The sequence below is a fragment of the Rhamphochromis sp. 'chilingali' genome (assembly GCF_963969265.1).
Source record: "Rhamphochromis sp. 'chilingali' genome assembly, chromosome: 2".
Classification (NCBI taxonomy): Eukaryota; Metazoa; Chordata; class Actinopteri; order Cichliformes; family Cichlidae; genus Rhamphochromis; species Rhamphochromis sp. 'chilingali'.
The window spans coordinates 19,705,243-19,732,872 of NC_137930.1; the positions used below are offsets into that span (position 1 = coordinate 19,705,243).

The window sequence follows — 27,630 nt, forward strand, 5'->3', positions numbered from 1 at the left end:
AACATTTCCTTCTGTACAGAGGTCTTTTTTCTACTTAGTAATCATACAGCCACCATTACCTCCTTTGCTCTTCAAGTTTTAAAATGTGGCTGACTTTTGTTTTAAAGTACCTCTCTGCAGAAATGATTAAGCACTGATAGTTCGGATAGCATTGCTGACTGGTGTTGGCCTATTACAGATGCACTGTATGGACACAAGTATTGGGTCACGCTGCTTAATCTTTGAACTTGGGTGGAATTTTGTTTTTGTTTTGTTGCCAACTTTGTTGCCACAGGGGTATAAAACCAAGAAAGAATGGGTGGTTCTGAAGAGCTCACTGAATTTGAGTGTGGCACTGTAATAGGATGCCAGCGTTGCAATAAGTCAATTTGTTCCCTCCCAGATATTCCACAATCAGCTTCCACAATCTTCCACTCCCCCATGAAGTGGCAGACCATGGTTGCCAAGTGCTGAGGCACATAGTTTGGCACTCCAGACCTCCTTTGGCATTAACATCAGCACAAAAACTGTGTGTTTGGAGGTTGGGGAGGCATTGGTTTCCAAGGCCAAGCAGCTGCATGCAAGCACTATATCACTAAGTGCAAATCCAAGTATCGGATGAAGTGAGTAAATCACTGGGTTCTGGAAGAAACTTGTTCTGTGGATGGGCGAATCATGGTTTTCTATCTGGCAATCTGAAGCATGAGTGCATTGCATTATGCCAACTGTAGAGTTTGATGGAGGAGGGATGAACTACAACAGAGTCTGTGAGCCAGGCCCTTTTGTCCAACAGCACTCTGTGACCTTCACAAAAGGTCTTCTGGATGAATGGGCAAAATTCCCACAGGCACACTTAAAAATCTTGTAAAAAGACTTCCCAGAAGAGTGGAACCTGTTACAGCTGCAAAGGAGGGACCAACTCCATGGCTTTAGAATGGGATGTCAGAAAATCTCCCGTGGGTGTAGTCAAATAGGTAGCCTAAAACCTTTGTGTATACAGCACATATTGGTATTTCATTAATGTATATGTTATGATATACTATAGCAAATTAGGCTCGAACAACCCAAAATAGCTTGTTGTCCAAACAGGGCTTAAGGTTGTAGTATAGCTCAAACTGTTCCAGGGTGTTTAAGCATTATGTGCTAACTCTTTTGTCACACCTAATAAACAGCATTTGTTTCTTTTCCTTTTCTATTTTCCTAAAAAATAAGTTAAATATATTACACAGCATTAGTGTGTTATTTGATTTTCTTCTGAAGTAATAATGGTACGTTTGCAGGTACTCTATTTCTGGTTGAAATTCTCAGTATTTCTAAATGGGGACTTTAAATTGGAGGCCAATGTGTTTGTGTCACTGGTCTGCTTATAATGTGCCTTAGAGTATCTTCACCCTGACAAAAAAACCCTCCCTGACCATTTTTAAAAAATGTAAACACTTTGCTATTTGAAAAAACGGAGAAGGAGAAATTTTCATTTAAAGAAACACGCAACACATTTGTGCCAAGTAAGGAGACACAGTTTAACAATTACCAGTGTGTTCTGTATTTAATTGTATTAAATGGATCAAATTACAAAGTGACTGGGTTGGCTCCTAGAGAATTGTTGTTGGGGTGTACACCCTCTCTGCAGCTTTACAGAGCTTCATAGTGTTTTTTTAAACACGGTTGAGCTGTCTAGCCCCAGTGCATTGCTTTAGCTGTTAGCCGGGGGCCTGTTTTCTACAAAAAAAGAACAAAAAACAGCTGTGATGACTCACTGTAAGCAACCTGCCCTAAGGACAGATGCAGTTAGCAGATAGCTGGTGAACATCTGGTCGCTAAAGAGTCACATATTCCTCTCAGCAAATGTTTGTGTTTGTGTGTTTATGTGGGTGCGTGCGACCTTAGTGGACATGTGGTCAGTCGGCTGCATCTTTGGAGAGTTGATAAGAGGGACAGTGCTGTTCCCTGGGACGGACCGTATCCTTCCTCCCTCTGTTAGAAATGTAAACCTGAAGGCAGCAGGAACCCTGCAGCGTTTTTTCGAGGGCAGTTGCGAATGACTCTGAGTCTATCGAGTGTCATGCGTTTTGGCACTGACATGCTGAGAAAAAACAAAAAAAATCACCTCGAGGTGTCAGAGCGAATCCAACTGCTTGCTGAAGAGCCGTGGATAAGAGTCTTAGTGGATTAAAAAACCCCGCTTTACTAGGCACTGGGTGGATCATGGCCAGTGTGCAATAGAGACAAAACGGAGATGGAAGCGTGAGACGTTCCAGCAAAATGAAGTAATAGGGATCTATAGTGGCCTCTGGCAGCTCTCTGCCCTAACTGGCACTCGGTGTGAGAACATTAGGAGGAGAAGGTTTGGAGTGTGTCGAAGGCTAAGAGAGGAAATATTTGTTGTAAGGAAGGAAGTGAAAGAGAAGCTGATACAACTGGACACACGGCTACATTTATACCGTACACGTGTCTTTTAATCCAATCAGTCATGTTTTCATCAAAAGGTTTATTATTATTTTTTTATTTTTAGAAACACTTAACAATGGCTGGAGACAAAGAAAAACAAAAAGAATAAAAGGATTTTTTAAAAATAGAAATCTTGTGTTTTTCACCATTTAGAAGTCAGCTGGGGTTTTTTCCCTAATCCTAATGAATACTTCTTTTGGTGGTTAAGTGGGAAACAGCTGATTTGAGATTAAAAATTATTAATTTATCTTGGTCACAGCACTTTGTAGCACTCCTTTTTGTGCTTTTAAATGGAAAATGAAGCCAGAATTGTATTGTAGTGTGATACCTGAGGGTACACTGAGCTTTGCAGGGTGACAGGATGCTCTGTATTCCATGTGTGTTTCCCTTAATCTTGGCCTTCCACACCAGATATTGATCAGTGGAACAAAGTGATCGAGCAGCTGGGCACGCCCTCGCCAGAATTCATGAAGAAACTTCAACCCACAGTGAGGAACTATGTCGAGAACCGGCCAAAGTACGCAGGCCTCACCTTCCCCAAACTCTTCCCCGACTGCCTTTTCCCTGCTGACTCTGAGCACAACAAACTCAAAGGTGAGAACCTGTAATTATACACAGGGAACCTGTGAACTTAGGCTATTGCACTTTAGCCATTTCATTAGCTTCCAGTATGAGTCTTTGAAGGTCTTTTATTGAACCTTAAGGTGTATGATGTGTGTCGATTAAACAGAGAGTCTTCTTTAGGACATCATAGCACTTATCACTCTGACAGGCAGTCATTCTGCATGTGTTTTTAATTTGTGCAATATACTAGGATATTAATAATTAGAGCTATTTGTATGTATTTTGCTTTATTTTGTATCTTTGTAGTATATTGTCTTATTTAATATAGCTGTTTTGGAGCAACTGCGACTATATAATTTTCTCAGGGATTAATAAAGTATTTCTGAATCTAAATCTGACATTACAGGTGACTTTGCTTCTGACTTTCCATTTAGTTCATTAGGTTTATATCTTTGTTTATAACTTCCACAATTTATGACATTTAAATGTTATTTGCATGTTAACTCTGTAAATATGCTATTCTTATTCTCAGCATCTTAGCTGCTCTGTGAGTACATATCACCTAGCAGCTAAGATGGCTATACATTTTGTTCATTTCATGTATGCTGTAGTATGTCAAAAACTAAGTATAGCCTGCTTCTATAGAATATGAGAGGGTAAGTAGTAGCCAGGTGCTGCAAATTAAATGTACTTGATTAATTTGTCATCAGCAAGTGTGAGAACCCCTATAGAAACCGAAGATTTTAACAGTTTGTTGATCTTGCTGGGACTGGGCATCTCAGCAAATTAACCCCAATGTTAAACAGTGACCATGAACTGTGTACCAAAGTATTTTAGAATCACATGCAAGGCCATCTGTCTGACAGCTAAAGCTTTGGGTGATGCAACAGACAACAATCCCAAGCACAGCAGCAAATCTACACTCTACGCCCCAAAAGTCTCAAATTCAATTCAATTAAGTTATTGCTGCTAAAGGTGGATGCACAAGCTACTGAATCGTCAGGTGTATTTAGTTTTTTAACAGGACTGTACTTTTACATTTTATCTTTGGTCATCCTCCGAGCATCAGTAAACTGCAGTATGTTAATCCTGTACCGTGTGAGCCGATTTCAATCGACTTCTTATGCAGAGTGTTAACTGAGATGTTGTTTCTTCTGTCTCAGCTGAGAATTGAAGGCATCAAAAACATTTCCAGTGAGCTATAAAAAAAATATGCTTTTAAAAAAACATTTTGCTCTCCCGCTCCCACATCAAAGCTCTCGAATGTTGAAATTCTAATGAATCGCTTTTGTATTCAAGCTGCTCCCCGCTGGAGTGACACTGTTAAAGGAATACACCGAAAGAGACAGACAGAGTGAGAGGGTGTGAGACCAAGATGAAGTGTTTTGTGTGTTTTGTTTTGTGACAGGTAGGAAGTGAGTCAGACATGAGAGAAACATCCTTTGGGTTTTATTTATTTTAAACCTTAGGGGGAAGACAAGTCACAGTACTGTAGGACAGAGGGAATGAAAGAGAGGTAGGTAAGGAATAAGGAAAGGTGAAAGGAGAGAGATAGAGGAGCTATTTTTTCACGTTTATCATCTTTTTGATGCTGTGGTGATGCTCAAAGGGTACGCCCAGCTCATCTGTCCGTACTTGCTTCAGCTTCTTCGTTCCTCTGCTCCTGGAGATTTATTTATAGTGAAGGTCAAGTGTGTAGGAGAGGAAGTGTCGTGTGGTTTTAGGGTTTCAATTTCAGATCAGTTCAAAATGGCCAGAGGGTAGAGAGTCTGTGTACTGGTAATGCTTATTGAAATTTTTGCTGATAGATGTCCAATTTACTGCAAACTGCAAACGAACAAGTTGACTAGCAACATCTGCAACAAACAGGCCTAATGCTTCATTAAAAAATACATATGGGACAAACTGAGGAGATATCTGGATGGTTGATTATTAAAGAATTATCTAGCAATAATTCAGATTTCAACTAGTCTGTAGATTAAATACTTAAAACCCAATAAGCCCTATGCACATTCAGAGTGAATTACAATAATCAAGATACAAGAAAAACTATAGCGTGCAATAAAAGTTTGAGATTATTGGCCGACTGTATAGCAGATGGTCTGATACTGCTGTTTTAGAGGACTAGTTTGACATATGTCCTCCTTAGAGAAGCTGTCAGGGCCAAACATGAGAACCTCAGTTTTGTCACTATTGAGCTGGAGGAAATTTGGTTAAGGAAAACAAAAGAAATAAACTGGAAAATAAACAAAAATAAGAAATAAACAGACCTTTCTATTCTCAGGTTGTGAGATTACTGTACTCATCCTCCAGAGGTCACCATTAATGCATCTTTGACTATTAAAGACTATTATTATTATTAGTAGTAGTATTATTATTATTATTATTATTATTATTATTATTATTATTATTATTATTATTATTATTGTTATTACAATGCTAATTCATTGAATCTTGGATCTTTATTTAATTTTTTGACCATTGATTACCTCTAATAACCACACTGCATGCTTGTATATATTTTAGATGTTACACATATCACAAGCTCCTGTTAATTATTCTCTTTAATCCCTGACATTTCCCGGTCTCTCTCTCTCTCCTCCCTCTTCCATTACCTGTGCTGTTTGACATGTAATATTTTCTTGTTTCATCAAAACATCTAAATATCGGGGGGGGGGGGTTTCTTTTTAAAAAATTTTTTCAAACTACAGCAAGCCAGGCTAGAGACCTGCTGTCTAAGATGCTGATTATCGACCCTGCTAAGCGGATGTCAGTGGATGAGGCCTTACAGCACCCCTACATCAACGTGTGGTATGATCCGGCTGAGGTGGAGGCGGTGAGTAGGACTTCAGCAGAGCTGCGTATCGATTACCATCCCAAGCTAAATCCTCCTCACCCGCCCCTCCCATGTTTTAATTTGTACGCACTGATAGTGATTTATAGCATGACTAAACTGCATTGTTTTAACCGCTTGCTATTTTGACAACTTTTGTTCACATCTAATTTGCATTTTTTTTCTCCCTCACTTATATTTTTAGTCTTTAGTGCAGAACCAAACGTTTTTGTAGATTTCTGTAAAATAACCCAAAGTCTTTGCTGGTAAATTTTCATGCTACACTGAAAGATTTATATAGTGGGTTGTTGGGTCTTGTAACATGAGAGGGGTGGTGTTGCTGGTTGATTTGGTGAAATCTGGCGTCTTCATCAGCGCCTCATTAGTATGAGGTGACAGTGAGATTGGGTAAAAAGCCATCTGCAACCCGAAAATTTTTTACAGCAGTACAAGTAATGAGAGCATGACCAGCTGATGAATGTCAGTGCTGCTGTTCTACTACGTGAAATATCCTGTTGCCTAACACACTCACTGTATAGTAGTTTTTCCTCCTTTATAGAAGATTTCATGACTATGGCCTTGTCTTGTCATCTGGTGTCTGATGGTTTTTAAAGATGACTTTGTTGCTTCTGTTGATGTATAACATGGCTGTGAATGGCATTTCAACACGTTTTCTGCTGTTTTCCCCCCCTTCTCTAATGTCACCTCATCCTGATGAAGGCCAGAGATAACATCCAAATATCCATGGTAAATAACAAACTCCCTACATCAAAGAATGCACTGCAATTGGACTTCTTCGACTAAAGAGTGTAAATGAAAGAAGATTTTTTGGACACATGTGGTTCAGTGCTTCTGCCATATTTGAAGATATTTAAAATCAAGAGAAAAGAGACTGTGTAATGCAAAGAGAGGAGCAGAAAATGCCAATCAAATGAAACATCCAGAATATGTGGATATTGCAGTAATCACAGACTGTATATAAAAGATGGAAGTAACTTCTGGGTCTGAGAAGTGAAGCCAGTGCAGAAATGACCCTACTGTTCTCTTGATCTATGATGTATATGTTTATTTAAAAGAGATAATGCATATAAATTACCACATTAAATTCATCATGTTAATATGCCAGATTTAGCCACATGGGCTAATTTTTATGTGTGGCTCGTGCCAGGTTGAATGAATCTACAAAACAATGATTGTGAGCATAATTAAACAGACACAAAAACATGTAAAATAAAACACCAATCTAATATATAATATAAAACTAATATTATTCTTAACTAAAAGTAGCACAGTGCTATTCAGTAAATACTGTACTGACTTTATGGTAACTGTCAGGAGTTTAAAGTCTTTTTAGTACATCAACATGTTATTTTTGTAAATGATGGTTGAAATTAAAGTAAAATAGATGATAAAGTGAGTGCTTTATTGTGCAATTACCTAGTGACTAACTCGTTGGTACTATAAGAGTACACAGTGTCCTGGTTTATTAGTCATTTTCACTCCATGCTTTTCATTTTGTAAATCAAAATGCAGCAGACTTCAAAACAGATATCCACCAACTAATGGGTCACATCAGGGTGGTTATGTCCATCTTTTGTATACAGACCGTGTGCTGTTTTCAGTGGAGCTCAAAGTAACTGTCACATATAAGCAGTCATTGTCAAACTGCACATGCTTCACTCTGCACATAGACCAAAACTCGTATGTCACAGGAAACCTAATCTATTCATTAAAAAAAAAAAAATCGTAATAGAATACAAGGTTTTAATATTTACTGTAAGAATTTGTTTTGAAGAGAGCTCCTTAGCTACTTCCACAGCTCCACAGCGTTAACATCTACAAACAGTTGGTTTGTCCTGCTGTGGCCGCTCAGTGCTGACCCATAACAGTCCCCTCAGGGTTACACCAGAGAGGTTCCTTGGTGGTCGTGTCACCCACACTGACAAAGATGGGCAGGATTACGATGTCGGAGTCTGGGGAATGAGTGAATGGGTAGTTAGATGGGCTGACTCGATGCCAGTCAGCGTATTCTTGACCTAGTAGACGAGATGACAAGTCCCGTGAGGGAGGGTGTGGGGGGAGAGCACTGCTGCCAGATGTTTTCTTATCTCACTATCCTGTCAGGTATTTAGTCCTGATTATAAAGAATGACCTATTTTGAGACATTTTTTGTTTATAAATGGCAGACAATGAACTTATAATGCATTTTATGGAAGTAATACACTACTGCTTAATTTTTATTTAAATTTAATTCATAATCAACATGTGCCGAACTTTTAGACCCGGCATGCTGTTTGTTTTTTTCCTTCCATTTGCACATTTGAAAGATGCATATTTATAACGTGATCTTGTAAAATCTTGAGCTGCTTTCTGTAGGTATTGCACTTGGGAGTAATGCTAGGCCGTTAGCTGAAATGTTACTAAACTGGAATTGTGTTCTCTCTCTCTCTCTCTCTCTTCTTTAGCCTCCACCTCAGATCTACGACAAGCAGCTGGATGAAAGAGAACACTCCATTGATGAATGGAAAGGTGAGTGCTGCTCATCCGGGCTAAAAATAAAAACTCAACAAAGCACACATATGGTAGAACGATAAAAAGCTGTATATTATATGTGCAGTAATGCACTCGATTGATGTAATTTTTTAGTGTTACCATGCATTCGAATGATCTTGTTTTTTAGTAGTTAATGGTAATATGAACACTGTCTGCATAGATGGGTGCAGATTGCACATATTTTTGTCACTTAGTGTGTTCTACTACCTTTTTTCGCACCCCTTGCAGAACTTATCTACAAAGAGGTGATGAACTTTGAGGAGAGAACGAAGAATGGCGTTGTGAAGGGACAACCTTCACCTTCAGGTACTCTCAGTGCATAAGCCTAACCGCTCTGTAAGTGAATTTAATATAACCTTACTGGAGTTATCCCTTGTAATTAGAAAAACCCATTGTGCTGTTGACCACATGTCTCTGTCCCTTACATCTCAAGTTAAATGTTGTTCAGTTCAGTGATGTCACTTTGTGCCTGATGATTTGTAAAGATTGCTATTCTGTGATTGCTAAAATTGCTTCGTAGTACAGGTTAATTCAAATGCCTTTATGATTGTATGTTTATATGTATTACATTGCTGTGTCTTAAGCTTTGGGTTTTGAGGGGTCTGTCTCAGGAAATGTCAGTCTTAGACTTGGCTATAAATGCCCTCAGAGGACAAAAACTGCTATTCTTATGATGTGCCACAGGATGGCAGTATAGAGTTACTTTGAGCATACTAACCAGCCCAGTCAGCATTTGCCGAGATCCATCTGAAAAAAAAGAAAGAAAGCTGCACTGCTTGTTTGAAACCACAACCACACTGCATGAAAACAGTAAGAAGACTGAAAACACAAGGAGAAGAAATTAAACGGAAACAGACGGCTCAGATCAGAGAACACCTTTCTGGGTGTCCTCTTTCAGTTTATTGTACAAAAGCGAGTGGGATTTTCCCTCTTAGAAAACTTATAAATCATCTCTCACCATAAGCCGGGCAACAAATATCCTTAGTGCCAAATATAGTTAAATAACATGGTGCTCGTTTTTGCTCTGTCTCTCTCGGCCCGTCTCTAGAAAATCCACGAGCTTCATCTTTCTTCTTCTTTCTATCTACTTGTAATTAAGCAGATGGGCCGCTGTATAGCATCTGACGCAGTGCAGGAGCTGCAGACGACAGTGTCTCATTGCAGCATGAAGAGAAGACCTGCAATAACACACAGTCAGACCCACTTTGTGTGTTTAGATTATGATATTTTTAATGATGTTAACAGAAGATTTTTCAGCCCAGTGCTGCAGTATTTATTTGCACGACACCGTGCATTATCTCATTATCTCCAAGAATATGAAGAAATGAGCAACAGTTTAGTGAGTGTGGAAGATATGCGTGTGGGCGTGACACTGTGATGTGATTCAGACTTTAATCACATATTACTGCTTTTGCCACAGTTTCTGTAAAGGTTAATAATATGAGGTAATGACTTAAACTCCCATCTTATATATCGCCGTGTAACTAGTGTGGATTATTGCACGGTACAGTACTTTATGCTGTGCTCCTCTCACACATGAAGCTTTAACTGTCACTTCTGATTAGTTACCCTATAAAACCGATGCGCGCTATTAATCTTGCTTTATTTAAACAGTTACTCCCAACAGGAAACAGACAAAAACAGCAGACTCACAGCGTGCAAGTCCTCTGCACAAATTACTGCATTTGGTCTGTTTCCTGCATCTGCTTTAAAGTCTTTTTTTAAAGGCTGACAAAGCAGGAACCAACTTCACAGAGGTATAAATTGGTCACTGCGTGCTAATAGACAGAGCATGTAGTCACACACACAGTTCCAATTAGGCTTCTGAGGATGTTGGAAACAATGTAATTTTTTTATGCATAATATCATTATGTATATTATTTATTAGATCATTAATGTTCAAAAGCAGCAGATTGCTTTTGGGGAAGTACCCCAAGTTCCCTAATATGCATACCTCTGACTTTAAAACAAGGTGATTATAAGATTATTAATATTAGATTATTAGTCTACCCTGTAACCAGCTATATAAAACAAGGACCTGGCCACCATCTCTTCACCCACCAGGTTTTGGACCATGGGTCTTGAAGTTTCAGCATTACTGTGTCCAGATGAATACTCTAGTTATGGATGGATACCCCACCTCATACCCCTAGAATCTATCCATAGAGGGAAAAATCTCTTTTGTAATGGGCTGTAAATATGCTTTATAACATTGGGCATCTATGGGGACTAACTCACTTTGGGAGCCAGGTTAAAGGAATTGGCACTTTTGTGTTGGCTTTATTTTCAGCTCCAGAGGTTGCCATTTGTTACACACACAGACACACAGACCTGTATGAAGACATAAATCATTTTAAGGTATATAATTAAAAGGAAATCATTAAATAGCAGCTTGTTGGCATATAAATGACAACAACAAGCCACGCTTATGAACTGCTGAAACACTGAAAGCCTTTAATGATATTTCCCGTGGAGCCTCCCGGACCCAAAGCTTAATTATCTTTGTCTCATTACAGATGCACTGTGATTGTGATGCCCCACAGATGTTGTAAATGTTGTTGACATCTCTATCTCATGGAACAGCTAATCATGAATCAGCATTTATCTCACTCTAACCTGTGTGTGCACTTGTATATCTCCTGCGACTGTTTCTCTGCTCGCGTCTTGGCCAGGACTCTTTTACGTTGTAACCCCCCGCTGCTGTTGATTCCCTTAGCACAGGTGCAGCCGTGAACAGCAGCGAGAGCCTCCCTCCCTCCTCCTCAATCAACGACATCTCCTCCATGTCCACCGACCAGACCCTGGCCTCAGACACTGACAGCAGCCTGGAGACCTCTGCAGGACCCTTGGGGTGTTGCAGGTGACTAGCCGCCTGCCTACGCAACCCCATGTTCTTCCGAAGGTGAAGAACCCAACAAAAACGACCGCCGGAAAATACAAAGGCAAAAGAAAAAGACAAAAAAAAAAAGAGTAAAGATCAAAATTAATATATTAAGAACAAAAATATGAGATATAGGAATCTGAATTTATGAAATCTAAAGCCTGTGCATTGTCACTGAAAAACAGCAGCGGTATTCAAGTAAATGAGCTCAGATATATGTTAATGATCCTCTAGTTGCTTTGCTTATATTACCCCTCATATTCTTGTATATGGCATCAGATCAAAATGACCAAGCGCTTAGACTTGCATCTCCTGTAAAGTGCATATTGGCTGGCAGCTGGTCTCCCAATTCCTTACAGACAAAAAAAAAGCAACCAAAAGAAAAGCATTTATGCTCCGATCATTGTGGCAAGGTGGGCTGCCATTTTTGCTCATCACTACTGTTAAATGGGGACTTTCCTCTCTTTCCTCCCCCAGCCCCTCTCCCCTATTCAGCTCTTATTTAATTACACTGCTGTATTTTAACATTGTGTGAGACACCGCCACCTGACCCCCCCCCCCCCCCCCCCCCAAAAAAAAAAGGCTTCCTGATGTGTTTTCATGTGGTAACTCTGCAGGGACACGTTCCTGCTGTTACCAGGAGTGACCCCCCCCCTCCCCCCTACCGTGGTAATTTGTAAATATTGTAATTCTGTACAGCTGAAGGGCACACAGAGTGGGACTGACGGCCAGTAAACTGGGATTTTTTTCCTTCTATTTTTCCGACTAGCACACCTTGCCACATCACCGCTTTCCACCTCAGTTGCCCCTGCCTATTGCTGTAGTCCTGCATGATTAGATTTAAACAATGCTAATCTCACTGTATGCTAACGAGTCTATATAGAGACTTTTGTTTATATACAATGTAAACTAACTGGGCACAGTAGGACGTGTGAGTGTGTGTGTGTTGGTGGACCACAGGCAAGCCAATAAGACACTGATAAAAGTGGGGGCTGTTTAGGACGTAAAGGGCCAGTACACACAGAAATAAGTTATTCTGATTGTGCTCAGACTTCACGAGACAGCCTTCAAGAAGTCTAATTTGTGTGTAATGTCCCTTTTTATTTCCCCTGGCAGTGTATGATCGGTCCTTTAACCACAGCCCTGCATGTCATTGTTTATCATTAACCCCTCACAGGCACAGGAGTTGGATCGGTTTCACTGTGGAATAACCACAAAGAACCTTTTCCCCTTTTTGTTTGACTCTTTAAAACATAGCAGAAGTGATACAGTGCTGAGTTTTTAAGACAGGTGATGAGTGTTAACCTTGTAGCTATGGCTCGTCTTCTCATCTGCTTTATATCACCGCACACCACACAAAAATGTCGCGACACGAGAAAGCACCCATTAAACGATTTCATAGGCGAAAGATTCTTTAATTTATTGATTTATATATTTTTGATAGATGGAATCTGAACATGGCAAGTGCCTTTTGGAATGAAGCATTGCAGGTGCAGAAATGATATATTTTTGTTTCCCTCTGTTTTTTCTGGTTCTGCCTTAAAACTGTCTGAGCCCCAAAGCTTAACTGTTTTCCTCGGTGTTTCCATTAAAAAAAAAAAACATCCCACAAATTTTTCTTTTTACATTTTAATTTGACCTCTTTGTTTTGTTTTTTTAAATTTCTCCTACAAATTAGCTATATCTTCTCTAGCTGGGGTGCAACGCTCAAATATTCACATGCAAAATGCATTTGCACTTTGCAAAGGCTTGGCAGCTGTACTGCTCTAATCTCAAGTCACATCTCACATTTATCTGTGCAAACTCAGTGTTCTTAAATGAAACAAGAATATAAAACAGTTTTTGGCAGACTGAAATAAACTGAGCTCCACTATGGCAGAGTTTATTTCACCCACTGTGAACCTGCATGGGCAAGTTAGGGTAATTTGGCGTAGTAAGACCTTGGAGCTGGATTTATATGGACAAAACATACATAATTCCCTACTTTAGGCATATTTTGTTTCAAAAGGTGTTTTGCGATGATCCGGTAAATGACAGCAATTAGGTCAGATGAAGAACACGAATGCTCACACTGACTTATTGGAGCCTCCGCATGTATGAAATAGATTCAGTCGCTGCCATGACTTTAAGGAGATGTGGAGACATCGTTGCCACATATTTATTTCAGTGACAGTACAAGTCTGTAACTTTCAGTTCAGCTGCTGCTGTACAATGACTCTTTTTTGGAGTTGTTTTGTGTACAATCGCTCACAGTCCTCCACGTTATGGAGATAACTTCAAAAAGCTACTTTGTTAACACTCTTACTCCCTGTGGCTTGTGTATAGTGAACCACACACAGACTAACAGACTAACCTTCGCAGAGCTCAGAGGGTAACTGAGGTTGGCGTCTCCAGAATAAGCTATGGCTAGCTTGGCTTTTTGTTCAGGGTCTGGCCAGGGCAATCTTTTAAAACAGGGTGCAACTTTGATGAAATCTTTTGTGTTTATAAAAAATGTTTTGATGAATTTCTCACAAAAGGGGCGCAGAGTCGACCTCTACACCACAAACACACAAGGTACTGTTGCAGTTTTTTCTACAGGGCATTTCTAACCATCCGAACACACTCTTCTTTCTGTATCTTTATACGTTCTGGTCACGGAGAACAAACACTAACATTGCTAATGTGTTTTTTCCCCCCCAGTTTTTCTGAATGTGAACTGTTTGATCTTTTTATAAGACATCCCTCCAGACAATTCTGTTGTGATAAAAGGAGCTTTAGTTCGGGTAAATAAAGAAGGAGATTGAGCTGGATTGTCAGCAGTGAATGTAAAAATGAACGGTTTAACAATCACGCACATCATTGATGCTCTGCTCATCAGTGTGTGTGTGTGTGAGAGAGAGAGATTAAATCAACCAGCATTCAACACAAGCTGCGAGTCTGAGTTGAAAGGTGTGATGTGACGTCTGGAGAAATGATTTTGCAACACATGTCTTCATTTTTTTTTTAGAATTTTAATACGAGATCATGACTTTTGTGCAATTATTTTGAAGAATGTCAATGGCGAGTAAGCACAGTTGTGTGTTTAGTAGTAGTTCATGTGTGTATTCATGTTCTGTCACTTTGAATTGAATTAGAAAACCACTGTCATTCCAGCTTCTAATTTTTGGGAGGGGGTCATAAAATGACCTCTTATGGATTCATACACTATGAAAAATGATTACATGTCACACGTTGTCACACAGCTGTGCCAACTTAAAAAAAACAATCTTTGGATCTCCAGCTTGGCAATTTTCACCTTTTTCTTTTAACTTCTATTGTAAATAATAACAGTTCAACAATGCAATAAACACTTTATTGCACTCAGACAGGGAGGCAAGCTACTGCAAGGGGTCGGATGCTAAAATGTTTAGAGTCTTAAATGTGGAACTCTACAATGACGAAACCCTGTATAGCTCATCTGAGTCAGGTGATGTTGTTATTCAGTTCTTTTCTGATTCCTTCTCTCTTGTTTCTTTTACTCCGTGCTGTTTTAATGAATCATTCCTTTGACATTGTCAGGTTTAAAACAAAAAAAATTCAAAAAGAAACAAACAAAAAAAAAAAAAGAAATGGTATTGTTTCAGGCTGATCTCGAAGCTTCAGGCTATAGCGTTTCAAGTAAAGTCAAAAACAAATGCAAAAGAAAAAGAAAAAACTTACTGAAAGCTGTTACTGTAAACACATTTTAAAGGAACTGTGTATGTAAAAAATATTATGTATTATGTATGTGGTTGAAAATAAACAAAACCTTTGACCTTGGGCGTTCGTGGACCTTTTCTTTTTACCTGGAGACTAATTTAAATGCACTGCAGATTTGTTTCAGGCCTTGCTGTCGATAGGAACCATTTATCCAATCTGTCACTGTGACTCCTACACAGAATCTAATGTGCTTTCAGGCACTTTCAGGTGGATACACAATCTTAAAGCAGAGCCATTAACTAGTTCTCTGACAGAGAAAAATAATGTAGCATGAGAGTGCAGCATGAGAACAAGTGCACTGACCTTTCTCAGAGTATACCAATGAAATGAAACGCACTCGATGGCCACTTTATTAGGTCTACCTGTTTAATAACGCAAATCACTGATCAGCCAGTCAGTGGGGCAGGATGTCAGTGCATTTAGGCATGTAGATATGTTTTACATTACTACCTTAAATTTAAACTATGCATCAGAATGGGGGTGAAGGTTCATTTAAAGTGATTGAAAATGTGGCTTTGTTGTTGGTGCCAAACCACGTTGCAAAACCATTTTTAGAGTTTACAGAGAATGGTGCAAAAAAGAGAAAATATCGAGCGAGTGGCAGTTCCCTGAGCAAAAATGCCTTTTTGATACCAGAGGTCAGAGGAATATAGTCAGACTCCTTAACATGCAGGCAAGCGCAACTAAAGAAAAACATTCATTACAACTAAGGGATGCAGAAGAACATCTCTGAATGCACAACATATTAAACCTTGAAGCAGATGAGCTACACCTGTTGACACACCTTTAAACCTTAAACGGGAAACAGAGGCCAAAATTGAACAAGGGGACACTGGAAAATGTTGCCTCCTCTAATGAATCTTGCTTTTTGCTGCGATATGCAGATTATAGGGTCACAATTTAGGATAAGCAGCATGAAAGCATAGATGCATCCTGCCTTGTGTTGACGGTTCAGGCTGCTGCTGGTGGTGTAAAGGACCTGAGCGTTGTTTAAACACCACCTGACTATTGTTGCTGACCCTGTCCATTCCTTGGACCAAAGTGCGTGTTTCTTGAAAAAGAGTGCACTGTACAAATGGCCAGATCTCAATCAGAACGAGGAGCCAACAAATATGCAACAACTGTGTGATGTTATCATGTCAACATGGACCAAAATCTCAGAAATGTTTCTAGAAATTATTCGATGCCACAAAGAATTAAAGCAGTTCTGAAATCAAAAAAAGTAAAAGGTGTGTAGTGAGTGCAGATATAATTTCTAACCTAGCCGTGCCTTTTGTGGTAAGACAGTAGGCAGCATCGCTGGGCATGACTACTTTTGGCAATTTAATTTTTTGCATCAGCTAATACTAATACTGATTTCTCATGTACTTTGTTAGCAGCAGAAGAGATCAGACACTTGAAATTAGCAGCACAGGAGGCCTCGAGGATGTGGTTTTTTTATTTTAGTAATAAGTCTTATAAATCTTTACAATTCTAGTTTTTTAAAAGTGAATATTTTCCACTTTTCTCCAAGTTAAATGACTCAAAAATGTTTTTCCCTCTAAACAAAAATAACAACAAATAAAAACAGCCCTGACTGTCCGCCCACTAATTGTGTTAACGTGAGGCCAATCAGATGTTCTGCCTCGTCTTCAAACATTAGTTGGACATTTGAAAAGGAAAAATGACAACAGAGACTTGCATTAAAATCCATCTTTATTCATATTAAGTCATTTTTAAAGTTCCTTTGTGTATCAAGTATTGTCATGAAAACATTCCACTATCCCCGTCCACTCCGTCTGGCCCTCCATCCATAATCCGCCCTTTTGTGTGGAATTCACAGAACGAGGTGACACTGTCAGCTTGGCTTAAGCCCATTATTTCCCGGTGAAGGCTGTGAAATGAGAAGCGCAGGCTCCCCTCTCCCTCCTTCACTTGTTCAGGCACTTTTTTCTTCTTCTTTTTGACTCCATATGCACATTCCAGATGTCCTGCAATGACCAGCAGCAGGTTTAAAAAGAAGCCGAGCACCAGGTCCACGCACACGTGTACGCACCAACTCCTCTCTGACGCAGGTCCATTCCTGGTCTGATCTATCAGAGGTGTCCCGTTTTGTAATCATTCGCAAATCCACATCATGTGCAGACATTTGGTTTCGGGCTACATAAATACACTTCATCCATATACAGTCACTTTACAAACATTCAGTTAGTGTATGCCGACCCTCGTAGACTCATGCAACCATCATGCACATACCACTTATTACTGAATTTTGCTGCCAGGCTGATAATGTCATCAAATTAGAGGCTTTAAAATCCCAACTATTTCACAGTTATGACCCACAAACGTGTGCTGGCCTCGAAAAATCAGTAAATTGTATCTTTAAAAGCGGCATGCCATACAGTTTCTTATCTGAAATTCTGAATTCAAGACTTAAAAGATTTATGCCAATAACCCACTGTGCAACACCTTGAACTGTACTCTAACAAACTACAAATCATTCTTCAGTATCAACTCAATTCATGCCATATCCATCTGAATATCAGTAAACCACAATGCAAACTATCTAATCTAGTCACGTCTGCATTTATCTATACAATATTTACAGTACAGGCTCTTTTTCTTTTGGTCATGGGTAAATATAACAGCACAGAAGCACAGGCACACGCATCGACACATAGACCGACAGAACATCCAGTACCAACTTGCAGAGACTAAACAAACATTTAAGTGCAAAAGAAAAAGAAAAAAAAACTGATAGAAAATAGCACACGTTTATAGCTTTGCTTAAATATCACAAAAACAATGAAGTGTCAGTTTTACTTCTCTTTACAACATATGACATCTTTGACATGAGCAGATGCAGAAATATATTGAACACTAAGGTGTGTTTTGGTTAGATGGTAAAAATGAATAAAAAGGAGGAGTTCGGTGTGGTCTTTTCTGCATTTTCAGGTCCAAGGTTGGTGTTGGTATTGTTCTTTTTTTTTAAAATTTTTTTTAACATTTTGTCTTCCCTTCTATCTCGGAGCTAACATAAAATGGTAGTACCATATGTCCTCATAGGCTGTTGTGTACTGTCCCTTTGCTCCATTTCCCAGCCAGACAACTGAACAAACCCCAACCACTTCTGGGAGACTGGAGTGTGTCCATGAGCGTCTGTTTAAATAAGGCTATATACAGATAATGTCACTCTGGCATCACTCCAGGTGATGTTTACATTTATAAAGGCGGCTTACATCAGCCCTATATCTCCTATTTCTTAAATTAAAACGTGCCGTTACCCTTTGCAGTGTGTTTTCCCTCCTTCGATCAGCAGCCAAATCTTGTTTAGAGTCTCTCTAAAGTTCACGTCATTATAATAACCCAGTTCCTGTCTTGGCTGCCATCTTTTTTCAGCCTTCCTTCACTGTATCCAGATGGTGTTGTTTCGCTCTGGTCGGCGGGGATCGGTGGCTGCGGCGTTGCCAGTTGCGGTGAGGTCACTAAATGTGGAGAAAAACTGTTCCATCTCTTTCTGTAGCATCTGGTTTCGCCGCTCGGCGTCATCCTTGGCGCGCTCAGCGTTGCGCAGCTTGATCTCCGCCATGGTGTACTTCTTCCTCTCCTGGTCCAGCTCCTCGTGTAGGTTCACCATTTCAGTCTCCAGCTCCAAATTACGCTGCTCCAAACTGCAAATGAGGCATACACGGGATTAGGAAAAGATTAGCAGTGCCGTAGTGAACAGAGGATTTGCTCATCTCAGAGCACAAGGGCAGCTGCAGATCTTTTTAATTTTCTTAATGACCTAATGAATTACATGCAACCACAATCTCTGGGGCTGTGGAAGTCTTAGAGGCCCAAAAATAAAATAAAAAAGGCAAATGGCAAACTGATACAGCTCCATAGTTTTCCATGTTAATATAGCCAACTTTAAGATGAACTATAGCTCAAAGAAAAAAACCCCAAAATAATTCTTTGGCAAATTTCCTCTTCCTTGACGGCTGTATGGGGGCATTTTTCTCAAACTTGATGTTCAAACAGTCTGAAAGCTTAAATAAGTTACGGATTATTCAGGAAAGGGCTATTTTGAGTGACTTCTAGGTACCTTTTCGTCCTGTTCAGTGTTCAGGTTAGATTGGAGATATCAAACTTTCGCCTATGTGAAGTGCCACCAGTGAAACTTCTTTTTGTCAGTATAAACAACTACACATTTAATGCCTGCTACATTGTTACATAAAAAAGAGGTGTAGTTTCAACCATATGTCTCAGTTTTGTTTTGCATTTGCAGCAGCAAATGAAAAACATCTGTCAGCTTGACTCGTAAGTAGAAAGAAATAATTGTATAAAACTACTTACTACTTTTTTCTTTTATTACTTTGGTACAGGATGAATGTAGCAAAAGCTGTAAAACTTAACAAAACACAATTTATGCCCACTTTGACATTTTCCAAAGCCATGCAGTGGGCTGAATTGGAGTCACTTGTCCCCCACTGGAACCCGAGCCTCATGCTTGACAACTTTACAAGCTTGTAGCTAAAGGAACAGAGTGAAAAAGACAGCTTCTGATTGGCTATTTGATCCTCACTGGAGAGTTTGCCCGTTTTGTTGCTTTCCCATTATACGACAAAGCCATGTGGTTGCCAAAGACTAAGGCAGCTGTTCAGACTTGTGTACACTCCTGCTCATTAATGGGAATGCCCATTAATAAGATTTTGATTGGTGGTTTCAGTTTTATTTCATCTGCAGCCATCAACTTAGATGATCTGCCAAAAGGCCACGGTGACCTTTGGATAGTAATGAGCCAACAAAGGGCAGCTGGTGAAGCTGGCAGGAGGTTACAAGGGCTAATGAGATAATGATGGAATCAGGTGAGGGGCATAAAAAAAGAAAAGATGTGGACAGACACAGAGGAGGGTGCAGTCACTGCCAGTGAACTTGAACTCTGCGTTTTAATGAAGTGGTGAGATGTTGATTTATAGAGTGGATCCTGATGCTCTAGAAAAGTTTATTCACTGGCTTCTTGTGAAATGGAGGGAATGGTGGACGTAGTAAAAAAGGAAAGAAGACACAGAGCTGGGTGGAGGATGTTGTGTTTTATCACTCATGTACCGGTATGTTTCTGTCAACCTGACTAACGCATGAAGCCTGCTGCACTAAAAGAAAACAGTGGTCTCTTAGAGCCACCCATGCAAAACAACATTTTACAGCAGGTTTATAGTTGGGACACATTTTTTTCCTGTTCACTGCTGGCATAATACAGAACAAAGTAAGGCTTTGAAGAGCTGTAGCATCTGACTAACGTGTGTCAGCTTTTCATATCCACAGGAAGGAAAAATTCAAAATAGGGACTTGGTTTTTTTTAAGTGCTAGATTAAGAGAGGTAGCCTGCACCTAACCTCATTTTAAGATTTGAAATTTCCTTTTTTCTCTTTTGATGTGACTGATCTCTACTGGTCTAAACCTTTGAAGATGACAGTAAGGTACACAAGAAAACCTCACTGGTTTACATGCCTGATCACCTGAGAAAAAAGATGGATAGTTTGCAAAAAAGGCCAAAGTAAAGATTAAGCGCTTGTATTGATTCAAGCCCTTCACACATGGAGCCGTACCTTTTTATCCTGGCCTCATACTCGGCCTTCTGCTTGTGCATTTCCTGCTTAAGACTGGCCACTAGACTGTGCAGAGCGCTGTGGTTGCCGGGTCCGTTACCAACAGGAAAACCGTCGCTGTTATCACTGCTGCTCGTGCCCCGACTGCTCCTCCCAACCTCTCCACTTCCTTCTCTGTCGCCATTTCTGCCCTCTCCTCCTTCGCCAGACTGGGGATGCACGCAGTCTTGTGCTGGTCCATCCAAGTCTTCGTAGTGCCCTCCATAGAAGTCCTGCTCTGGGCAGGTGGTTGTGGAGGAGCGACAGGAAGTGGAGTTGTCAGGGAGGGAGATTTCACAGGAAGAAGTGGACCAGGTGGCACTGTCCACACTCTGCTTGTCCTCGCAGCTGGTATTCAGACACGTGTTGGCGATCTGGTTCTGCTGCTGCAGGTTGTGATGGTTTAGCTGCACGTTATCGTATGTGGACAGACGATTCTGATTGGTTGTCTGATCTCCGCCGTGGCAGTCACGAGCTTTGCTGTTCTCCCGTAACATTACACAGCCATTCGGCTGCCAGAGGCTGTTGCGGCTGTTCGGACTCCCTGTGACAGCGTCAGTCCCATGAACGCCCATGCGTACAACTCCAGTCCCATTCCCTGTAGCGCTGTTTCCACTCGTGACGCCGCTGGTGCCCATTTTTGTCCCCGAGCCTTTGAGTGTGCCACTGCGACGCACCGGTAAGCTGCCACCTCCACTCTGGCTCTTTTCCACAGTGGGATCTGAAGAGGGTGAGGAGCTGAAGGACCCATTGGTAACAATGCCACTGCCTTTACTAAAAGCTGGATTCTTTTTAACGGTCAGCGGTGGACTGCGGGTGACGTCGAAGCGTCCCATGACTCCATTGCGGGGACTTACCGATCGTGGGGAGCCACTGTTGTCTGCGTGCTGACGGTGTGAAGGAGACTCGTTGGCTTCCCAAACACACTGCCGCACAACATGTGTGTTGTTGTTCTCAGCATTCTGAGACACTGTAGTGATGGCTGAGGTAGATGTAGTGGTTTGTCGCCGTGGCTGTTCAATATTGTTGTTGACGAGCTCGAGGGCAGTAGGGCTGTCTTCATCTCGGGGGAAAAGCACGTCGTGGTGACCAATCAAAACAGCCATGAGCTGCTGGACCAGAACAGTACCTAAAAAGAAACCGAACATCATCATCATCTTTCTTTTAAAACCAACATTCATCTTATTTAAGATTTAAAACTAAATATTAAGAAAGTAAGACACGTATACCTGACATTCTTCAACACTCACCTTCCATAATTGCTACTGGATCCTCAATTTTTGGCCTCAAGATATTTGGCCCAAAGACTGTGGCCAAGTTTTGGACACTCATTTTATTCACCCCTGAATATGACTGGACTTCATCAAGAAACCTAGGGAAATGGAAAATATCAGCTTCTCATGGTTCAACAATGTAAAACTGTATCCAAAGTTAATTATCAGTACCTGCAGATGTATTTTAGGAGGTTGTAGTTCACTGGAGGTAGACTTTCCACGAGCCTTCTCAATTCCTTCATACCCTGCAGATAATAAACAGTTTTAAAGTAACAGTAACTCAGCAAAATAATCATTCATAGAAACTTTTGCAACAGATTGTCTGTAAAGCCCGTGATTGATCACAGTGTGTATAATGAAACAATCACACCCAGGATCCAGTGGGAAATGAATCAGTGGAAAAGAGGGGGGTTTATGTAAATATATGCTCACTGGTCACTTCATTAGGTACACTTATTTAACAAACATCTGAACAATCAATTCTGTGGGAAGAAACTCGAAGCATTCAGGTGTTTAGATACTGTCAAGACTGTTTTGAGCTGACGGGAAAGCAACGGTAACTCAAATGACAACTTTTTACAAACGAGGAATGCAGACGAGCATCTCTGAATGCACAGTACAGTGAACGCTGAAGCAGATGGGCAACAGCAGCAGAAGTCACTGTGTGCCCCTCCTTAACTGAGAAAAGGAAACTGGGGCTACAATTTGCATGAACTCGCCAAAATTAGACAATAAGATATTGGAAAAATCTTGCCTAGTTTGCTGAATCTTGTTTTCTGCAGCAACTCTCACATGAAAAGGTCTGAATTTGGCAGGATGAAAGCATGGATCCATGCTGCCTTGTATCAGCTGTTCATGTTGCTGCTGGTAGTTTAATGGCATAGGGAATATTTTCTTGACACATTTTGTATCACCCTTAGAAAAACCCAAGTATTCCAGCTTTATATTTAATGAAAATCCTTTTTGCTCTCGATACAAAACTGTGACTAGAAAAAGCAAACCAGATATAAGAGGATTTATCATTATACCCATTTATAAACTATCTATATGGATGTGCCACTGAATCAGAAGTAGTCTCAGTTAGGTTACTGAGAATAAAGGATATGTGGAAACGCTCTGAGGCCTTTTCACATAAAAAAAAAAAAAAATAATAATGAACTCTTTTCCATCCATCTCCTTTCAACTTCAAAAAGTCCCAGGAGGGTTAAAAAGTGAGGAAACTCATCCACACTTTACCATATGTCTTCTCATACCCATCTGTAGCGCACACACACGCGCACACACACACACACACGCGCACACACACACACACACACACGCGCACACACACGCACACGCACACACACGCACACGCACACACACACACACGCACACACACACACACACAGGTTCAGGAATGCTGAAGAGGGGAAAGACACTGAGGGAGCAAAAGGCATGGCTGGGGTTACCCAGCCATGCTGCCGACCGTGCCTCATGGTGTGAGCGAAATCCTATTTAGATGTTAAAAGTCAAAACGGACTCAACAAAGTCATTGTGTGTGAAACACAGGGCTGAGCGTGGATGACTGGGCGGCAAAAGAGCAGATTAAAAGCCAAAGAATAAGACTTCTGTGAGGGCTTTTCAGTACCAACGTTTATTGTTATAAAGGTTGAAACTTTAAAAAAAAAAAAAATCCGTATGTGTGCGAAAGCTAATTTGCCAGTAGATGTGGTTACAAAGAAAGCAATCATCGCATGTTTCTTACCATTTCATCATCTTTGCCCAGGAGCTTGGCGCAGGACAGGAACTCATCGTACTTCTGGAAGGGGATGACGGGCTCGGGCAGCTCTCTGAGATACAGTTTCAGCAGAGAAGCTACTGTGTGCACATCTGTGTTACTGTTGAGAGACAAGACACCGGTAAAAAGTTAGGGCCATCATTTATCCTGAACCGCATGGAGACAAACAGCAATCACCATGAGGCCAACTCCAACTTTAGGTTTCACACTGTTGGAGAAAAATGTCAAGCTGTAATAGTGTAGCTGTAGTGTATGCATACAACTGACATTACTGACCAACTACTGACTGCTAATGCAGGTGGTACCATCATTTTCCAGTTTTTATTTTCTCTGTTTCCAATCGGCACTTTCTGATTTATTTAATACGCCAGCACCAGCCTAAACGTCTGCCAAGAGGCCACTGCAGCCTCTGGAGCAGCTGGCGAGGCAGGCAGGAGGTCGCAAGGCAGGAGGTCACTAATGAGGGAATTCGCAAGATGAGGGACATCAAAATCAGACACAGGCAGGTACACGGGAGGCTGTAGTTTCTACCACAGCAAAGCACAAACAGGAGGGCAGAAATGTGTTACTGTGCAGAGGACGTGATGGACGCACTCGTCAGTGTGAATTTGAATTTCGGGAAGTGGTGAGATGTTGATTTATAGAGTCGATCCTGACAGTTTCATCCAGGTTTTATTTATGTTATTGGTTGGAGTGGCACAATGCTGTGAAAAAAGCGATCCATAGCTTGGCTCAGTATGTTTCATTACTCAAGTATGCTCTAGATGAAGGCTGCTGCATTAAACAATCAGTGCTTAGTCTCCTACAGCCACCTACACACAGCATAATATAACAGCAGGTGTATAATTGGGAAGTATGATTGTTCCTTTTTACTGTTGGCAAAATACTGAACAAAGAGATGCCTCGGAAAGTTTGTGTGGCTGGCTACCACGTCCCTGCCAAAGGAAAGAAAAGCACGAAATAAGGGTTTTTTTCTCCCAGTCCATTAATCCTGGACATCACTGAGCTGAATTTACCGTGAAGAGGGTGATTCTCACAGTTTACTGATCTTTATTGGTCTAAAATATTACCTGTGGAGATAACGGATATAAATGAGAGCTTGGCTGCCTTACAAGGCTTATCAAGTGGATAAGTAGTTAAGAAAATGGATGGACGGGCTTCAAGTGCTTTTGAAAAAGACCAGAGCAAACCAGTGATGGGACTAACGGCGTTACTTACGGCGTTACTTTTTTCAGTAACGAGTAATCTAACTAATTACTATTTCTATCGTTACAACGCCGTTACCGTTACTAACAAGAAAATGTGGTCCGTTACTATTTTTCAAAAAACAGATGGTTGAAGCTGTGTCCAGTTTATATCAGTTGCACGGAAGTAGCTGTAAGTAATCTGGTCGCTACAGCTTTAAGCAACTGTGCACTCCCGCGGACGGCAATCGCTTTCTGGCAGACGAACACTTTTTGGCACAACACCTGAAGCTGCTAAGGGGGTAAAACAATCACATGAGTGCTGCTGTTTGACTGAGGAAGAATAAAGTACCGTGGTCGTGGTAAGCCAATCACATGACGACAACAACAACAAGCAACAAGCAGCAACAAGGTGATATATACCAGTTTTTAAATTGTGTTAATAGGCCACGTAAAACCAGAGTCATGATAAACAATATATGCGTGTTTTTTCCTGAATACTTTCGTCACGTTGTCTAAGGACAGCGCTAGCAAGCACCCTCTGCTTATGAGCAAAAAAAAAAAAAAAAAGAAAAAAAAAAGGACAAAACCCCCCCCACCCCTTTCGTGTTGGTGGAAAAATGCACCATGTCGACCAATCAATAATGATATGGCACCAAGACATTTGGTTGTTTAGAAAGAGGGGGAAGTTTTAGGAGTGATGGCGAGAGAGAGAGCGAGTTTTGAGATGTGAGAGATTTGTGACGTTTAGCGTGTTTGGAGTGTGTAGTTAATGTGTTGTCTTGTGTAGTTAGTGTGTAGTGTTGTGGATAGTTTTGTGTTGTGTGTCAGAACAATGAGGCGACTGCTGTCTCCAGTTAAAAAACAGGAGGAGTGATACACCTGCTGCTGTCAGACCTGCAGGTATCAGGCTGTGATGTTCTCCTTTATAATGGACAGAAATTATTTTTTTGGAGTGGCACAAATAGTTTGTGCGGCATCTTATTGATGCAGAACAGCTGATTGTTCTGTAAATAGTTTGAAATGGTTATTTAAAAAAAGGGTAAAAGGTAAATGACTGCAAACAACTTTGTTTGCAAAACCTGTGCATAGGATTTTAAATTGACAATTTATAGTTGCATTTAAAGTTATGAAATATGATTCATTAAACATGTTTGTGGATGTTACAGTAAAAAAACTTTACTTGGAATTTATGTTTTTTGTCTGATTTATGATCAATTGTGTTAATGCAGTATGTCAAAATGAAAACATAACTGTAAATTCAGACACGTGAGGTTGTGCTGAAAAGAATGACACCAAACAAGGCAAAGTAAATAGTTTTTAAAGGTGAAATGTAGAGGTTTAATCAAAAGTAGTGAAAAATGGCCAATTATACCCTGGACCCCAGAGGGTTACATTTTTAAAAAAAAAAGTAACGCAATAGTTACTTTTCAAGTAATTAATTACTTTTATACTGATATTTAACATTTTACAATAACAAACACAACCTGCAATTCCAACTTCCATATTTCTGTTGTTTTTATATATCCTCAAATGTTAGAGCACGCATTTGTCCATTTTGCAACATTGTTTTAACTTCCCAAAATCTGAGTTCAAGTCCACACATACTTTCAGTTGTACAAATAGGAAATAAGTTGATTATCTTGGATATTTGTACCTTGTGTTGTGAAACTGGTGTCTACAGCACTTTTTTTTTCTGGTTAGAGCCCTTCCGAGATCTGTAGAACCGATCTACATTTAAATACAAAAATTTGGACAAAGTGGCGGTTCTTGTTTTGTTTTAGATACCCTGTGCAGCATACGTACTGAGGCTGCTGTTACTCTGGAACCAGATGGGGGCAGTTTACATTTACACAAGTTTAAGATACAGATTGCCATTAAGTTGGAGACAGTTTTGCTGTTGTACAATCAACTATTTTCAATACGCTAAATGGACGGCATTGGCTAACTTCCATCCATCCGTTCATGACTCCATCGGTTAACATGAAATGCTTTAAAATAAGCTCATATTATACCTCGTACTGTCACTTGGCTACTCTGCAAACACTTCTTTAGCAAACACATTTCTGATATTGTGACATCCCTACTTCTATGTTAAGTTTTCCTGCCCTACTTGGGATTTTTCAAGGGGCTCAAACCTTTAACTGGTGATTGTAAACTGGGAATGAATATTGCGACTGGTTGTCTGCCTTTCTGTGTTAACACTGTGCTGGACTGTCAATCTTGTCCAGGGCACACCCCTTTTTTCCCTGACAAAGTGGTGCTATCTCACAAACTAACATATCATGAAAGTTTCCATCCACCTATATGTCCTGTTAAGTGCTTATCCAATGCAGGATAATGGGAGGTTGGCACCTGTACCAGCTGTCACTGGGTGAGAGGCAGGGTTGAGTCGAAATCTTTTTTTCTGTGAGGCGGCAGTGCTAATGTCATCACCACTGTACTGCTCAGACTCTTATTTTTGTCTATTATTGCTCCGTAATGATGGTTAGGAGCAAACTGTTGCATTCTTGTTTTCATCATACTGGACAGAATAATTTGTCTTTGATTTAGATTTAGCAGAAATTTGGTGGAATTCAGTAAGCTCCAATCAAGATGATGACTTTGGTCTGATGGGACACAGAAAAACTCATTTGTGCACAAAAATGTTCCTCTGAGCAGACACGTCAATGAACTGAGCTGTGCCGCTTTCTGTGCTCTCCACACACCCACTCAGTCCAGAGGTCTAATTCAGCAACAGAAAATACCTGTTAAGGAGGTCAAGGGGCATATGGGTCCTTAAACCTTATTATATAATAAGGTAACTGC

The 27,630-nt window shown here is 40.4% G+C and overlaps 2 protein-coding genes across 16 annotated transcripts in view; one reads left to right on the forward strand and one right to left on the reverse strand.

Annotated features, from left to right (window-relative positions):
• The window catches only part of mapk10 (mitogen-activated protein kinase 10), a 35,722-nt gene extending 23,904 nt beyond the window's left edge, over positions 1-11,818 (forward strand). For 3 of the 7 annotated variants that reach the window (XM_080875120.1, XM_080875121.1, XM_080875118.1), the window contains exons 9-14: positions 2,839-3,021; positions 5,703-5,827; positions 6,545-6,571; positions 8,290-8,353; positions 8,606-8,683; positions 11,099-11,818. In XM_080875120.1, the coding sequence (XP_080731246.1) occupies positions 2,839-3,021; positions 5,703-5,827; positions 6,545-6,571; positions 8,290-8,353; positions 8,606-8,683; positions 11,099-11,241 (620 nt within the window). In that variant the 3' untranslated portion in view covers positions 11,242-11,818. Of the gene's footprint in view, positions 1-2,838; positions 3,022-5,702; positions 5,828-6,544; positions 6,572-8,289; positions 8,354-8,605; positions 8,714-11,093 lie in introns of all 7 variants that reach the window. The other 4 variants (XM_080875123.1, XM_080875124.1, XM_080875122.1 and 1 more) reach the window with 4 other exon arrangements.
• Positions 11,819-16,655: 4,837 nt separating this feature from the next.
• arhgap24 (Rho GTPase activating protein 24) overlaps positions 16,656-27,630 on the reverse strand; it is an 86,605-nt gene continuing 75,630 nt past the window's right edge. For all 9 annotated transcript variants that reach the window (XM_080875447.1, XM_080875448.1, XM_080875451.1 and 6 more), the window contains 5 exons: positions 23,606-23,738; positions 22,033-22,106; positions 21,838-21,959; positions 20,549-21,716; positions 16,656-18,628 (listed from right to left, as the gene is read on the reverse strand). In XM_080875447.1, coding sequence (XP_080731573.1) covers positions 18,364-18,628; positions 20,549-21,716; positions 21,838-21,959; positions 22,033-22,106; positions 23,606-23,738 — 1,762 coding nt within the window. In that variant the 3' untranslated portion in view covers positions 16,656-18,363. The remainder of the gene's footprint in view (positions 18,629-20,548; positions 21,717-21,837; positions 21,960-22,032; positions 22,107-23,605; positions 23,739-27,630) is intronic.